The 17,307-nt window shown below is 39.3% G+C and overlaps 1 protein-coding gene across 3 annotated transcripts; it reads right to left on the minus strand.

Annotated features, from left to right (window-relative positions):
- Window positions 1-252: 252 nt before the first annotated feature.
- On the minus strand, window positions 253-4,008 carry fam183a (family with sequence similarity 183 member A). Of its 3 annotated transcripts, none has more exons than XR_004775820.1 (5): window positions 3,750-4,008; window positions 3,249-3,308; window positions 2,304-2,407; window positions 1,314-2,046; window positions 253-750 (listed from the first exon to the last, which is right to left on the minus strand). XR_004775820.1 is itself a non-coding variant. In XM_026998869.2 (4 exons), the coding sequence occupies exons 1-4, from the start codon at window positions 3,886-3,888 to the stop codon at window positions 1,933-1,935; spliced, it is 417 nt and encodes a 138-aa protein (XP_026854670.1). In that variant the 5' UTR covers window positions 3,889-4,008; the 3' UTR covers window positions 253-1,932. The 3 variants fall into 3 exon arrangements, 1 of the variants encoding a protein (XP_026854670.1); XR_004775819.1 differs by having other exon boundaries at window positions 253-829; XM_026998869.2 differs by having other exon boundaries at window positions 253-2,046.
- Window positions 4,009-17,307: the final 13,299 nt, after the last annotated feature.

A 17,307-nucleotide genomic window follows, 5' to 3' on the forward strand; every position in this document is an offset into this window, starting at 1 on the left:
TTGACCATCCCAATTATGGGTGCTCATATGACAATTCACATGAATTGTCTCAATCTCTACAACTGTCTGCTAGTCAGGCAATGGATCATTACCCCGATGTCTCACACAAGCACAGGGCCTGCAAAGCAAGGGTAATGTTATAAAGCTGGGCCACTTAGCTGAGTCCTACTTCTCATCATCCTCTGCCACACTAAATGATCAGCCAAGACAGTGATGTATTAGCAACATTTCTTTTTTTAATGCAATAACAAATGGTGCCTTCAAAAACAATGCCGCACCCTTCATAAATACCAGCATCCAGTGAGTTACCCCTAGCTCAGTGTATGTCTGAAAAGTTGGTCTACTTTTTCCAGTGTTGCATGCTGCCCTCAGCTGTCCCACCATGGGTCACTTGACTCAAGGTACAGACCCAGAGCCTGTACCAGCAACAACCTGCTGTGGGACTCTAGTTTCTTTTGTGGGGACTGCTTCAGGGTGTCCTCGGTGTAGGAAACCGCTTCATGTGCATTGTCCCATGGGTTAAAGCTCATCAGACATTCATTCACAGGGTAGGATGATCCATTTACATTTTCAGCCATTTTACATTTTCAGCCAGGATGGCCTCGGCAATGGTATTTTGCAGTACTGCTGCCCTTGCTGGTGGCCAGCACTCCCACATCCTGTAGAACATGGTCCAGTCTGGGACTCTTGACTGCCCAAGCGAGTGGTTGGAGTTGGATGTAAAAGCCATGAAGATGAACACCTGAACACCTGTTCACACACATCCAAGATAGCTTTGAGTGCTTTGAGCTTATGGCGAGGGCTGTCATGCTTCGGTTCCTTTCTACATCTGTGGAGAGGATCCTGCGATGCAATTAATTCCACTTAACACTGGTATCACTCCTGAGTTTGTGGAAAATTGAAAACACCTGGAATAAACACCCTGCCACTTCTGGTATATGTTCTAGCTTCCATTTCTGCATGGGTAGTTAATGGTCTGGTAACGGTAGCAGACACAGTCGGCCACCCTTCTGCGGGCCAGGGCCACAGTAAAACTGCGGGGCTCTAGCTGACATTGATCAGCTCTCCACAAGTGCACACAACTGCCTAGTTGACTAATAAGCATTAGGAGCGGTGTGGGCAAAGAAAGCGTTTTGGAAAAGCGTATTTGAACAATGCGGTTAGCACATTGTAATTCCAAATTGAAATCTGTAAGTGCTTATTGAGCTGCTGGGCTGTGAAACCTCAAATGCTTGCCAAATTTTTTCTGGATTTTAAAGTCTGGCTATCATAGTGCATTATAATTGATGTAGATAATGACCTTTTAGACTCACCTTTGACACTGGAGGACTCTGTAAAAACAATTTGTTTCGCAAAGATTTAAAAAAATGAATACTAAAGGCATTCTATCTCCATTAAATGTGACTATTCACCAGATGCTGAAAATAAAATAGAAAAAGATTACACAGGCGGTACACATCCATATTCTGAAAAGACAATATTCTTAAAAAAGAAATTAGTTAATTTAATAGATTTACAAAGCATGTTACGTAAAACCATAAATTGTACCTTATTAGTATGTCATGCATCTTACTGTACTGCACTGTGTAAATGTGTATGAGAATTAATCAACATTTCTTGGCATATCCTTATTATAATTTTTGTGGTGTTATTCCGACATGATCTGATTTCTTAACATTATCACTGTTAAATGGTTAATATATCAAGGAAGATCAAAACCTGAATTCAGTCTACTGAGTTTTCTCAAAAATATTCCACAAAAATAGTTTCAATCATTCATGCCTGGAAAACTGCATGACTCCACATGCTTAATCATATGGTAATAAGGTTTAATAATAGACTCTCTGACAAGTTCTTCTTTATAAGCGCTTCATGTTTGAGGGCTCCAGGGAGAGGCACGGCAGTTCCAGAGCAGATGCAGTCATATGGCTTTCACCCAAGATTCTGAGTCTGCTCTTTCAGACGCCAAGCAGCATCCATGTATTTGGTGATTTCTGAATTCTGGCGTGGAAAGTTCAGTCTTCTGTCTGTGCGATCTGAAACAATCTGAAATGTAAAATCGCAGGGTCATTGTCATGAAGCAAAAAGATCACATACTTATCTGGGCTTTTATTTGAGTGAAGAAGGATGATGAAATAAAGTACCTTATATAGTTATTTACATAATAATAAACTAAGTTACCTGTATCTTCCATCTACTGGTGTTGATTTCTATTCATGAAACTAGATGTGTATCAAACTAAGTTCAGTTTTATTTACTCATCTTATTCCTAGACAACTCCTAGAAACTCCTGGAAAGCCTACCAGAGGGGTGGCGATCCAGCCAATTTCCTGAGCCTCAGTCATGGGGTGAGTGTACTTCTTTGTTGGTTCTAAATGAGCTCCATGAATGGTCTTTAGGAAAGCAGCTGGCGAGGAAATTGAATGAATTACCCAAAATACCATAGAAAAATTAACTGAGAAAAATAACATAAATTATCCCAAGGAAATGAACTTATTAGAATTTTAATACACTCTCCCATTTATCTTTTTAAGAAAACCATGGTCCTGGATGGCTGGATGGTGTGCCTCTGGGTCCTGTGTGATCTAAAGAACCAGGCAGCCAACACAGTAACATTTAGAGAATCCCAAATATCATGATGCAAGAGCTGTGGCAGAGTTGTAACTTTGGCCAAAACCAGCCGATCACAGGTTCCAGTGCTGTCATATTCCATGACAGAAATAAGGCAGTTCTAATATTATCCCTCTCTGTCATTGCATCTCTGTTTTAGACATGTCTAGGTGGCAATAGGAAGGTAATGCCATGGAAGCAGCAGAATTTGAGTAGGGATACATTTAGAAAACGGTTCAGTCTGAGGATGATCCTTTACTTGGTGATTTTTTTTTTTATTTTTTATCAGGCTCTTCCATAGGATCACCAAGTATCACCTTCAGAAACAAACAGAAGAACCCCCTAAAAAGTTCCTAACCTCAGCCTTTTTCTTTTAGGGGCATATCAGTTAAACTGTGGTTGTTACGAATATATGAATGCCTTTTTAAAAAGTCTGTAAAAATCAATTAATTGCACATGTCTTATTTAAATTCTATAACTTGTAGCAAATTACATAATTGAATAAAATAAAATAAAATTTGGTTTTGATTTCAACATTTAAACATAATCCAGTTGTCCATATACCAGCTGGTAATCACTGAATGAACTGAATATATATTACCTGATACTGAAGTGTAAATTCCCTTATAAATACTTACGGTCCTCCTCTGTCTCTTCATGTGTTTTCCTTGCCATGGGTTTATCAGTCAAAACATGCACTGAAAGAAAAGCATGTAAAGCATGATTACCATCATGAATCGTTCACATTCTAGTTTGCAATATGTGATTGTCTTAAAAAATAAGCATGTTCACTCAGTCACCTAGCTACTGACTTGACCTGCTTTTTTAGGCTCATTTACACTTCCTTCACTGCAGAATACAGCTACTGACTAATGGGTCTAAATGCGTCCTTTTTGCAAATCTTAGGGCAGGTTTTGCTAGTGCCACAGCCTAATGTACTCTAGTATCTAGTACCAATGACAAAAATGCTCAGTTCAGCCGTGCCCATGCCTGTTATGATATTAAGAAACTGAAGATAATTAAAGCTAGTTACTGAATTAATGAAGTGCTTCTTAATCATAGTCGCCTATTACTAAACTATTTCAAATCTACATAATATATCTTAGCTAATCTATTTAACTAGCTATAAAAATACTCACATTTTTTGAAAGGATTGATGCTGAACTTGGTGTACAGCTTCTGACTCCTCTGTTCTTTCATTATTGTCTCCACATGAATTGCATTTTGGTGAACTATATCCACGGGCTCTTTTTCTTTGGCTTTACCTGATGCTGCCATACTTACTGATATTTATTATCTATCTGTGGTGGTAAAATGTAGACGGCAATGTATAGCACTTCCCAAATTTAGCCAGGTTAGCCAAACTAAGCTACCTTCGTCAGTTCTGCTTGCGCTCTTTCGTTTCCTGGGAACGGTAAACAAATTACGGTTTATGCTCTTTTTTCCACACGGGGGCGTACAAAGCTAATTTTTCAAACTCAAGCTTTCCGTTAAAGACAGGAAAGAAGTGCTAGGTTCTCTTTGAAAGAATAAACAAAAAATAATTTCATTTAAACTAATAACATTTCACAACCTTTAAATTTTCTAGGTATAAACATATTTAATACTATTTTTTTTCTAAAGTGCAAACATGATGATAAATTGCAAATTATTCCTCCTACTGGCTGGCACCTTCTGTGTATTCCTATTACTGCCTCTCCCAAATAGTTATTTGGTTGTCCCAAAAGCTATTATAGCAGACTTTGTAATGCATAATTTCCTTGTAAATGAAAACCATTTTTCTCTGTATTTCCCTAGTTGATTTAGTTTACAAAATGGCTAAATGTCTTAAGATCATCTTAAGACAGATCACAGTCACATGTGTCTTCACAGAGCAGATGTGTGTGAAGACAGACTTGTCTTATACTGCAGTGGCTGTCGTCAGGCGGTATTCATGCTGGTGCTTTAACACACCCCACAACATCACTCAGGAAGGATGACAAGGATGTAGAAGCAGCTGGCTACAAGGGTGAGGAAGTTTTTTTGTGTGTGTGTTCCAGAAAGCTCCTTAATAAAATGCAGAAAGATTCAGTAAACTGGCACACAGAGCAATACTGGGCATCTCCATGTGAATTAGTAGGCAACAAAATCTCCGAACTGTAGGAACAGCAGACTGGAAATTAAACCCACAACAATAGTAAACACAGCTTAGTGATGCTGAAGAGTGTTTGTCCCAGGTAGTGTGCTTCTTTGTGCTTGTATCTTGACTTCAAAAGGAACTGGCATGAATGATCTAGGAGCAGGAGTTACCAGTGGGGACCAGTCTGACCAGAGAAGTGCAAGATGAGAATCCGTCCTAGGACTGACTCAACCACAATGTCCAGTCATGTTAGACCCCAAAGCACCTTTTCTTTTTTTCTTTTTTTGTGGGGGGTGGGGGGTGGGGTGTCATTTTGTGCCTTGTATTACATATTAATTTTTTACTTTAAGGGTTGAGTTCACCAGTAACTGCTAACTGATAAAATCTGGACCACAACAAAGTTGTTTAGCCCAGTCTGTTTTTTATTATGTACCAAAGAGAAGACTCGAATTACAAATAGCTTACTAATGAGATATAATAAAACATAATTAGTTTATTTGATTTCAGAGGAAACAACTTTATATGTTGTGAAGTAAAACAACAGAATAAATAGCTTATAGAATGTTTTACTCATTAACACTAGATTAATCATTGATTAAGTTATATGTTGATTTTAAAAATCCTACATAAAGGCTAATATAAAATTAGGAACCATGGTAATGAGAAGAGGTAGATAGTTCCCATAAATTGCAATTAGTCTCATATTTTGAAGATTACAGTTAAGAATTAACAATAATAAGATATCGAATGAATTAATGTATTTCTAAGTTTATTGCAATGTAGTGCCAGCTAAAATTTTGCAAACATACTATCTCATTTTTATTTGTTTATTTGTTAAACTCCATTAAAGGTTGTAAATACACATGGGCTAAGATGTCAAATATCCTGTGCCAAACCATTAGAGGTTCACATAGGGCCCAGCCTGCTCTCTTCATGCTAAAAACCACAACACCGCCAGCTCTTTACAGGGGTCATCAAGTAAGCACCGCTCTATGTTGGTGTTTTGCTGAATTAAGCCCATGACGCCTCTAGAAGGCTCAACAGTGAGGTCTGGTTTCTCAGCTCCATGCCCCCTCCCCCAAGCTCACTTTTGAATATGTAAATAAGGTTAAATATTTACAATACATATAATCCCTCTAACTACTGAGACTTAGAAAATATTTAGCAAGTTGGACATGGAAGCACCAGAGTGTCTGTGTCAAGCAGTCATCCATAACCACAATCTGTGCTCAGATATAAACACACACTGCCTACTGACCTATTGTCTCCACAAACATGATGATTCCCATCTCTTACACAAAGGGGCCATGTTTATGCATGTATGGGTTTATTTGTGCAAGTGTGTTTGTGTGTGTTCAGAAGAAATACCCCTGTTATCAAATATACAGGATTTGCCCACTTTGACGGTAATTCTACCATTGTGCCATTCCCCCAAACACAGCTGTTGATGGGCGACTAAAAAATCTCTATCTGGTAGATAAACCTCAGTGGGACATTGATGGCACTGATAATTGTGAATGCACTCGCCAGGGCCCAGTGCTGACGCCACCTATTCATGGGAAAGTAGCCCCAAGGAAAGGCCTAGGCCCATACTGCAGCCTGAAGCATGGATAGATTTATCAGCACAGTCTACACCTTATCCATAATGAGTAAGGCACAGTAACTCGTCCTACCGAGCCCCAGAGATAGAGCAATGCACTCGAGATATCACACTGGTGCTCCATGACGCTTAGTCTAACCTAAATCTCTGTGTTTTGTCTTTCTGCTGATGCTGGGTGTTCTTGGTAGCCTCTGAGATTACAACACAGACGGCGGCTGCCTCTCAGTTCCACTTTGTTCCCATGTGGCCTATTAACTAGTCTGAGCACCAAGTAGACTCATCACTGTGGGTATTTTATGGATTCATCCTATGATAGCTTTTGTAATCACTCCTCCTACAAGAAAAAAAGCGGATTTCCAGTTAGTATTGTGTCAAACGGAAGAATTTATACCATCTATATATTTATACCCAACATTAATGCCTGTATTAAGAATTCTTATTAAAAATCCACCACCACAGAAAGAATAGAGCCACTAGAGGACAGCGTCCAGCACACCGCAGCTCAACATGCCCCAACCTCCCTTTGAGCTTGTAAGGCAATGTGAGGGTAATTTATCCTCATAGAATTGCAACACACTTGTCTTCATTATGTTTCTGATTGAGAGAATGTAGAGATGATGATCTCACTAGCACTGTAGCACGGGTCATTAGCGAAATGTCTGTGTGGGCAATGAAACGGGATGCCCTTACGGCCCGAGAGGACCCGCCTGGGTCACCAAACGACCCATCTGTTACTGACATGCTGCTGAAACAAACAGAACAATCCTTCTCTCTGAGTTTCTCATCTTTCTGTCTGTATGCCCATGAGTGCTGAACGCATTCCAGTACTACAATTACACAATATAATTTTTTTCCCACAGTCATGTCATATTGCTTATTTATTGTCATGTGAGTATGATGTTACAATTTTACAATCTATGAGCGTAATTTCACTTAACAACCTGACCACTCAACACTGTTCTTTAAAAACGCGGCACTCTGCCTCACCCTCAGGTTTAACAAGCCCTTTTAATTGTGTTTGTTAGAGGCCTCCATATCCCTCAAGCTACACATTAGAGAACGAGAGACAGGGACGTTGAAAGCACTGTTATTGTCCTTCAAGAGGTTTCGTTTTCAATAAATGTGAGTTCTGATGCATGTCAAACCATTAATTTGTTTAGTGGACTATTAGCCAAATTAAGTCACATTCAACACAGGCCACCTAAGGCAAACTGCAGGTAATTCTCACTGTATGCAGTACATCGCTGAGGTTGTTAACATGAGAACCATATTGATGCAACATGAGGCAATCTCTTTTTACTTGTTTCAAATCAGTTTTATGTGTAGATTTCCATCAGACTGTTATCACTCTGAGCTGCCAAGAGAAAAGCTTTTCCCAGATATCAAATGCCTTTCTTCTGTATTCCCTTTCATTTCCTTGTGTTCACATGAGATACGCTCTCCATTAGTAGAAGATGTGCTTGTGTTAAACAATGTATCGATGGCACTGTGCATACCCAAATATTCTATGGAGGAAGTGATATCTTGCTTGGAGTACAGCACTGCTAACTGTTTGTAATTGCGGCTGCCTTATGTAAGTCATATGAAGAAGTTATGCTGGAGACACTGAAGTAATACCTCAGTCATAATTGGTGAGAGGCGTGACACTTTCAAATTAATATCTGAAGATACATAATTACATAATACACAAGCGCCATTCATTTTGTCCACTTCTATGTTGTTACACCAAAATGAAAGCATGACTGTCATATGACATATTCTAGAAAGCTGTTTGTAAAATGATCATTTTCAGTTATTAGTTTGACATTTGTGAAAGTATGTTTCCAACCTTTCATTGGCTTACTCTGGCACTCATCTTCATGGGAGAAAGTTTATCTGATTGGCTTAAAACACTGTCTGCACCTTACGGACTTATCCAATGTCTGCTCTTTGTGTTGTTCTTCATCACATTGCAATTGATTAACACTAAATAACTAAACAAAGAAATGCTTACAGATGTTTCATGCAAAGTCAAAGCCCGAGTGCTAGAGATGGTATTTCACAAATGACTTTGCCTTTCCTTCTGGCCCAACAACTGAACAATTGTCACTATAGTAGCATCAGTCTTTGAGCCGAACTGGAGTCTGTAATGGGAGAGAACTGGTTCACTGCTTATGTCACGTTCCTCAGAGAAGTGGCTTTGTTTGAGAAGGAGAATCAGCCACAGTGAGAGACACCCTGGAATGCAGGATGAGTGAGGTGCACCCCTGACAGGTGAGAAAAGATATAGGGGCAAGAGTCACTGAAAGTGAAAAGGAGGATTAATTTGTCAGCACGCTCCCCATCGACACTCTGCTCTGGTCTTCTACATGGCAAATCCAGAGTTCATTCATTAAAGATACTTATCAGATAACTCTGCCTTACTGACTTTTTTATAAGGTATTAAATGTCAGTGGACACAATAGGTGCCGTACCTAATATAGTGATGCTCTTCCATTTCTTTCTTTTGACCCAGAATGACATTAATTACGCATCAATCTGTACCTGATCAGATGCGCATTTGCTTTGCATTTTTCTTTTACATGATGGTTGATAAGACATTAGCTATTAGAAATATCGATGCCTCACTGACACATAAGGGTCCTTCAGGCATATGTCAAATGAAAACACTGGCATTTGTCATTTCTGATTTCAGAATCATGACTGAAACAGTTATGAATTTTAATCTTTTAAAAGCTCTTTCTTGTGCGATTAAAAGCTGGCCATATTAAGTAAACAGCCTCCTTTCTTTCAAATTGTGGCTGAGAAAATAAGCAAGCAGACCCTCCCTGACTGGCTGATGAGCCAGCTAAATGTCACATCTGTCCTCAGCTACCACTTACTCTCAACGACAAAAGAAGGATTGAGTTACCTGTGAGAAGCCCAGCAGTGTTTGCAGAGTATCATTTGGGACCTGGGCTTGCTTGGGCCTTGCTCCAGGAGTCAGACTGGGAGGGAGCTGGGTTTGGGTGTGTTGAGAGCATGAAGGAAAAAGAATTGGAGGACCTCATGTCAAAAGGTGATCCCTCAACCAAGCTGTCTACAGAATACTAGAAGAAGACTTCAGTCTCCAGGTTTTACACCACAATTACACGTCCAGGAAGCATTTGACCTCTGTTTTGGTTGTATTTTTACAGTGTAATTTCTATCCTTTTTTCAGGTTCACATTTTAATATTTTACCAAAGTAAACCTATATTAACAGAGAAGTTGATATTATTAGAATGCATTTTCTACATACAGAAAAGCCCCATAGCATATGTTAAATGCACAGTTGAATGTTGACTGGCTGCCATACAACCATCAGATTGAGAATTATGACCTCATTAAGTTCAAAGAGACTCAAAGATGGTCCATTAAACCTTTACTATGAGGTGTTCATCTCACAGGTCCTGTATGGCACAGCTTGTCTATCAAACTCCTCCTAGCTAAAAAACATGCCTCTTTCCTAAGCTATGTTCTAAAGAGGGGAAGGAATGTGCTCTGTTTATCCTGCATAACAGTTTGTGTAGCTTTGTCCATCAATCATCTTTCAGAGCGAAGACCATTTGACTGATCGGGCTGATCTGAAACCTGAAAAAATAGGCCACCTTCTCTTTGCTGCTAGTCACATTAGGCCTGTTGAGTTTTACAGGGAAGCCCCATGATGGCATGGCTCTTTGTACTTTTTAGCATGGCTTGAGATGTCACTGAGCCACTGACAAATGCAGGCACACTCCCAAGCTAAAGTAAGCTTTCCTGGGGGAATCCCTCAAAGGTCATTTTGTTGTTTGGGAAAAAAAGGATTTGAATAATGTATAGAACATCTGTGAAGCTGGAGCTGATGGGAAGGACGCCATACAGCTAATGCTGTTCAAGCAAAGAGCAGTTGCTGACAGTGGCCTCCAGCAGGAAACCACAGGAGCACAACTGGATGACCAGTGTTAATGTGAGCATTCTATCACACACACATCTTCAGACAGATACTGATGTAAATCTGTTAATATGAAGAAAATGTGTACTAAATGCTCATGTGCAATGAGACAACCTTCAAAAGAAACCCTTTAGACATGTTGACTGATGCAAGAGGACTCTTTGCTTCAAGAGTCTGTGTTCACTGATATGAATGAGCCAGTGTTCACTGATATGAATGAATATGCATTGCTTAAAGTATATTTTTTTCTATAAAAAGAATTCTAGATAATATTTTCATCTGTAGTGCTTGTCAAGAGCAGGTAATATGTCGGAGTTCATGTACTACTTAAGTAAATATGGTGAGAGCCAGAGATCTATGTTTATTAATACACAGCTAGTAATGTGAAATATCTCTCAACATCTTCCCTACTCATTCCCATGACCTGCCCTGTTCTAGTTTAGACTCATACATGTCCAAACGTGAGAGACATGATGTACGTGTCAGTTAAGGTTTCAATGGTGCCCACTGTTATTGTTGAAGCTCTTAGAGGGAGGTGAGAGAGAGAGACAGCTAGACACATGCCAAACTGCGCTGGTGACTCCACACAGGCAGATAAGCGCACACAGTCTCCTCTCCTTCCCCTTATCCAACGGTATGGCAACAGCGTCTGTTGGGGGAGAGGATGATGCCAGTCACTGGTTTGTCACTTCTACGAAGCGTAAGCAGTGATCAGGTTACATCGGCTGAGGCCCCCTCTTAAAGAAACACTTAGCTTAAGAGTCTCTCCTTTGTTCTGACACGCATTCTCCTCACTAACTTCACACCCTGAAGTGGGGATCCTTGTCCTGTCTCACTTGAGATGTACCTGAATTTCTCATGCCACTGCAGGTTAAAGTGTTAAGAAGACATAGCAACTCACAGGAGCAAATTTGAACCTGGTTGTAGATTAAACAGCATTATCTGAGCAAGTTTGCCATCGCCAGAATTTTATTTTTTTTAAATGCAGATTTCTTTTCGGTCTATTCTTAGAGATACAAATATGTCTCCAAAATAAGGACTCGCATCGGAAGAGCCAAAACTAGAAGCAGTTCTGAGCCTCGAGAAATACAAATGGTAACATTCCTACTTCCCCCTCAACAGCTATACGTTCATGAGAAAGACAAACACAAGCTAATTAGTTCCTTATTATTTGCAGGGCCATTAAACATGCTCGTGGGCCTACAGAGCTGTTCTGTTAGTATTGCACTTACCATTCAGGTAGATTCTTAAGTAGTGTTGATGAGGATATGGGGTTCTGGAACTCTTTAAACACAACTTCATTTTGGTGGTTTTGTGTCTTTTGAAAAAAGAAAGTGAGAGAGAGACATACAGAGATGTGTAACCCATATTTTTAATAATATAAAAATTCCTAAAGACAGCATATGACAGCTTATACATAATGACAGCATATGTATATACTACAACAATTGCTTCAATATGTTCTTAAAGAACATTTACAAACTCTGCTATATGAGAATATGAAAGTTCACAAAGAACCCTCCATGAGTCAATCAAATTCACATGCATACATGTATATTTCTAGTATGAGAATATGTGTAACTCCTTATACCAGTCATCAAAAAACAGATTTTATTTACTGGTATTCAGCCACCTCCACACTTCTGGCCCCACTGTCTGTTAACGTGGAAATAAAGTGGAAATTAATCTAACAGATATTTAGCATTTAACTAAAACTCCTCACATTGCAGGGTCCCATATATGACTGATATTTTGATTTTATGTTCACACACAGGTCATTTTTTCTGCATTTCTATGAACTGCCTATAGATTTAGATGTTGTATTGTCTATAAATTTAGAGGTGGTACATCTGTTCTTTTACTGGAGACAGAAGGTTTTAATTTTTCTGTGAGATACTCTCTGATAGCATCAGCACACACCAATGAGTAGAAAGATGCAGAAATTCAAACAAAAAAATTGCATCAGTCAAAGGTGCAGTGAAGCAGTAGTGGGAAAGGAGGTGTGTGTGTGTGTGTGTGTGTGTGTGTGTGTGTGTGTGTGTGTGTGTGTGTGTGTGTGTGTGTGTGTGTGTGTGTGCACGCGCGCATGCGTGTGTGTGTCTTTTGGTTACTGAGGTTGAGGTTAGGGTTAGGTGCAGGCATATCATCATTCGATCAGTAATACACAAGTTATTGGAAATAACCCACAAAGTAAGTATTACAAGATTTTATGTGTGTGTTTGGGGGGGACGATCTGACATCTGACTGATAATCAGGATCTCATCATCTCTCAGTGACTCCTTTGGTAGAGTGAAGTACTGACAAAAACTAGATCTGATTCAAGAGGCTAGTCTCAGACAAACAGACAGCCTTTGCAACAGTATTCTCCTCCCTACATGCTAACCATGAGCAAAACATACCAAAGAAAAAAATATTGTTGTGCTATGTGCTGATTAAGAACGTACATTTAATATGTCTAGGGCCTTGTAACACAAATTCAGTTATCACACAATTCCAATGGTGTAAACAATCAAACAATAAGGCTAAAGAGCTACAGGAGAGTTCATGTATTTTGGACCAATAATTCAAATATAGCAGGAGGATGTAGGATGGCAACTGAGGAGGTTGAAGAAGAAATGGAAGAGGGAGTAGAATATGTCTTTCTGAAGAGATCTGCAACCACGTAATAATTGACAGTGTCCTTACCCAAGGAAAAACAAAGCTGAGTGAAGTGCTCTGCCAAATCTGAGTCCCTCCATGGTAGTAGCATCAATAATCCAATAATTTCCAGTAGTGAGAAGAAGTTTAAGCAAACTTGGATAATTCTGGACTTCTGCATGAGTGGCTCCTAAAATGTAATCTAATATACAAAGACATTGCAACATTCTACATTAATATATCTTCACTGAGCAGATATGGTTTAAACATTAAATTCAGAAGCTTAGAACTTAAACCAGGATCTTAAATCAGAATATTGAATTAATTCATCTGTGATTTTGACCTACAGTACAAAAGTTTGGTTGCCTGCTTGTCACAACAGAAATCTGTCGCACTACATGTAATATCATGTAATATGCTCCGATAAGTGCAAAATGACCCCATAAAATAAGATTTTAAATGAGATCCTTTCTTTGAGATCAGACCACAGAAAGACAAATGGAAAGAATTCATCACTATTGCACTGTTGCTGTGAAACCTGAAATGATTAGGACATCGCACATCACAGAATCCTCTAAAAGAATCCTGTTATGATCTAAACTCAAGAATAAAACAGTACATCAGAATATTAGCCCATTCAACCACCAGACCAGCACAATGAAAAATATGACATTTTTGATCTTTGGCTTGTCATTTGAAACTTTTCTAAAAGCAGTAGAAGAGTAACTAGTGGCTTAAAATGGTAAATCAAATTACCATAAACTATCCAGTCATCTAAAAAGAATATATACTAACTATAATAACTACAGTTCCTAATTTAAACAAAGAAAAACTGCACCCCCCCCCCCCAAAAAAAAGGCCAAACTGGGTTGCTCACCTCCAACCTGCAAGCTTGTTATGCTTAAACACGGATATCTCATATAGCTAGCAATTCCCATTTAAACTAGAATGATGCTCACTTGAATTTGACTGGCTTGCAGCCTTGGGCAATTAGCATCTTCTGGAGAGCCTGTGTCTTTAAATAGTGCGGCACAACCGTTCAAAATCCACCAACATTTAACCTAGAAATCGAGAGACAGAGAGAGAGAGAGAGAGAGAGATCAGGAACACAACACCTCTGGCAAAGGACTCTAAGGTGGCAGTTAAGAATCCAGTTCATTAATTAACCCTGCAAATGGTGTTCATGAAAGGATACCAGTCATTAAATAAATGTTTAACGTGTTGCACATTTCAAGTTTGCTAAAGATCATCTAGATGTTTCAGGACTGAGGATGGGTCATGCAATATAACACAAACACAGAAGGAAATAAATGGCCTGAATGCTAATATATATATTATACCAAAAAAAAGTATAGTCAGAGTCTTGACTTTAATCCCATTGAAATACTGTATGATGTAGGCCTTTCAAGCAAGACATCCTCCAAACTTGAGCAGTTTGAAGAAATCCAAAATGTTCACACTTTCTCAGACTCTTGCACTTTATTGTATGCATTTTGTTTTTTAATTTATTGTTAATTTTACATAGTATACTCTATTTCAGGTAATTATTTTTTCTAGAATGTGTCTTTTAACCTTTTCACTTTACCGTATTGTTGCAGTTTTGTTTGTTTGTTTGTTTGTTTATTTTTAATACTCAGTATAATTGATCTCAGCAGTGCTTTTTATGTTTTTTTCTGAGGCATCTAAAGGTAAATTTTAATTAAGATGGAAATTGACCATGCCTTCAATGAACCAAATGGCTTTTGAGTAGAGATTGTGAAACTGTGGGGAGAGAACTTGGAGAATTGGGGCTTGGAGACTGAATTAGAACCACACCTGCTGCTGAAGAACTGAGAGGTGTAGAAGTCAAGGATGTCCAAGCAGACAGGGAGGTGGGGATGTGTGAAAACATCACTGCAGAAAATGGACAGAAAGCTAAGAGTATGCAGAAATTTAGATAGGAGTGAAAAGCTTCAATCCCTGCTTTGTAATTTCAGTTACTGTATAATTTTATTTTGAGTAGTGTGTGGTTATGAATGTTTTTTTCACAGAAGTTCATGGCTTGTACAAAACTGTGCATTTTTGGTTTTGAGTTTATAGTTGTGAGAAATTGAGCTCTCTTTCAGGAAATGGTTCTTAGCTGCCTGGAAAAACTGCAACAGATGTTTTTTTTACTTCATGTAATTTAAAGCAATTTTATTTTAGTGTGTTCACTGTATTTTTCTTGTTTCAATGAGACCTCTTGCCTAATTAGATTGATGCAGAAGGACCATCCAGTTGCATTTCTCTTTCTGCAAATGTGAGAGTTCAAATAATGTAAGGTCTATAACTTGCTCTGTTTATTAGTTAATGTGACTTATGATATATTGGGCAGTCTGGCCAGCAAAATTGTCTCTTTCTCTCTTACGTATACATACACACACACACACACACACACACACACACCTTCCTGAGTTGAAAATGTTACAGCTGTATATGCTAGAGTGGTGGGACTTTCAGTGTAACATTCAATAACAGTCAGTAAGCATAAGTGACAACAGTCTTCATTCTTTCCCACAAAGGAAACAACCTGAACTATGAAGCAGTTTCCAGAGTTTACCTCTGTCAAACATAATACCGTCATGCTTACATGGCTAAATGTATAGGTAAAAAAACGCTCACATGTATAGGTAGCTCTACAGGGTAGCGCTTTTCTGAGCCCCCTGTACCAAAGTTCTCCGTCCTCATGGAGGAATCTCAAATTGAGCTGTGTCAAAATTATGCAGCACACCTGATGGCTTAATGGAACTCCAGGGACGCCAAATCATCCAATTCATCGTAAAAGGAAACTAAAAATAAACGCTGCCTTGCTTCCCCGGCTCAGTCAAAAACCCAAAGAAAACAGTGAGGCAGTATGGAGACGCGCAAAATGAGCCGCCTCAGGAAAGCAAAATAATTCTGTGGGTGAAAACGATAGCATGGTCCAGTTACTGCGAGGTTGAATGGCACAGCGCAAACGTTCTGACCACTGATGGCGGATTTTGGCGTGTGTGAAGCCTCTCAAAACAAACTACTATAAAAGCACCTGCGGATTGCAGCGTGTGCCATTTAAGTTTATGATTTGCAGAATATTTCATTTAATTTCTTCAGTGAATACGAGAGCAAACATCCGCCAAGATTCTTGCAGGTACTTTTGTAAAAACTCCTTGCAGCTTTTATCAGCAGAATTTGTCTTCCCTTGAACCTCCCTATAAAGTGGAATTTAATTCGCCAGATTTACAAATCTTTTCTAAATACAAGGAAATATCTTAAAATTATTGCTCGTGACAGCCTTATGATACAAATGTGAAGGAAATTAGGAGATTAGGTTGAAAAAACACCAGAATATTTCTTTAACAGGGCCCCTTATTTGTTTGTAGACCTGAAGGGATTGTGGCCCTTACCGGAGCCCATAGGCTCAGCCATATCCACTGATTGAGAGCAGAATATTTTTTTTTGAGCACCTGCCAAGGTTGGCTTGGATACCCAATCCCATATGTATCAGAATGTATCTCTTCCCTCTGGTGTATGCGGTTGATCTGTGCTGCTTCACTGCCTGGTTAAAGGGGCTTGCTATATTCGGGGACCTTGTAATGAGACCTCAATGCCTGCCTGAACTGCACCTACAACAGATGAGGTGAGCTGTCCTGTGTTTTTGGTGGCTAAGCCCTGCTGCATGTCCCTGTCAGGGCAATATTCCGCTCCACAAGAATCGGAAATTCAGCTTCTGGCCCAGGGCCACAGGAAAGAGACCCACTGGGGCACCAGCCACCCAGCAACACTTGCATTCTTGCATGCTCTCCTTTTTTGATTTAATCTGTCTTTCTCTCACAAAAGTACACAGACACACATACATGCATGCATGCATACCCACATGCACAAACACACACACACACACACACACACACACACACACACACACACACACACACACACACACACACTCCTTCTCTTTTCACTCTTTGTGTTCTCCCACTTCATCCATGACTTTTTCTGACTCACACACATTCTTTCTTTTTTTGTCTCTGTCTGTCCCATTTTCATACACACATTCCTTCTCTCTTCATTTTTCCTTATGTTCTCTCATTTCGTCTCTTACTCTTCCTCTCACACATTCTTTCTCTATACTTGCTTACTCTATTTTTTCTGGTGCATTGACCTTGCTAACAATTGATAACATTTTAATTTTTCCTTTGTCTATGACTGACTGACTATGGTTAAATCTCTGTTTAAAGGGGAAACAGGCCTCCATTTACTTACTATTGGTTTATACCCAAACTGAGCTCCTGGCTCCCTATAAGTTCCAACACACGTCTCTGTCAACATACCCAGGTCAACAGGGTGATACAGGTGAAAATGCGTCTCCCTTTGGTCTCCTGGAAAATGCCCACCTCTTGAACCATGGAATAGCTCAG

Source organism: Electrophorus electricus, chromosome 3, assembly GCF_013358815.1.
Source record: "Electrophorus electricus isolate fEleEle1 chromosome 3, fEleEle1.pri, whole genome shotgun sequence".
NCBI classification, from domain to species: domain Eukaryota; kingdom Metazoa; phylum Chordata; class Actinopteri; order Gymnotiformes; family Gymnotidae; genus Electrophorus; species Electrophorus electricus.

Bases quoted from the DNA above. Each gene is read 5' to 3' on its own strand.
- fam183a (XM_026998869.2), bottom strand. From the start codon at position 3,888: ATGGCAGCATCAGGTAAAGCCAAAGAAAAAGAGCCCGTGGATATAGTT. The intron at 3,309-3,749 runs GTGAGTATTTTT...CTTTTCTTTCAG, and splicing joins CATCAATCCTTTCAAAAAAT to TGCATGTTTTGACTGATAAA. The intron at 2,408-3,248 runs GTAAGTATTTAT...TTTCCTCGCCAG, and splicing joins TGAAGAGACAGAGGAGGACC to CTGCTTTCCTAAAGACCATT.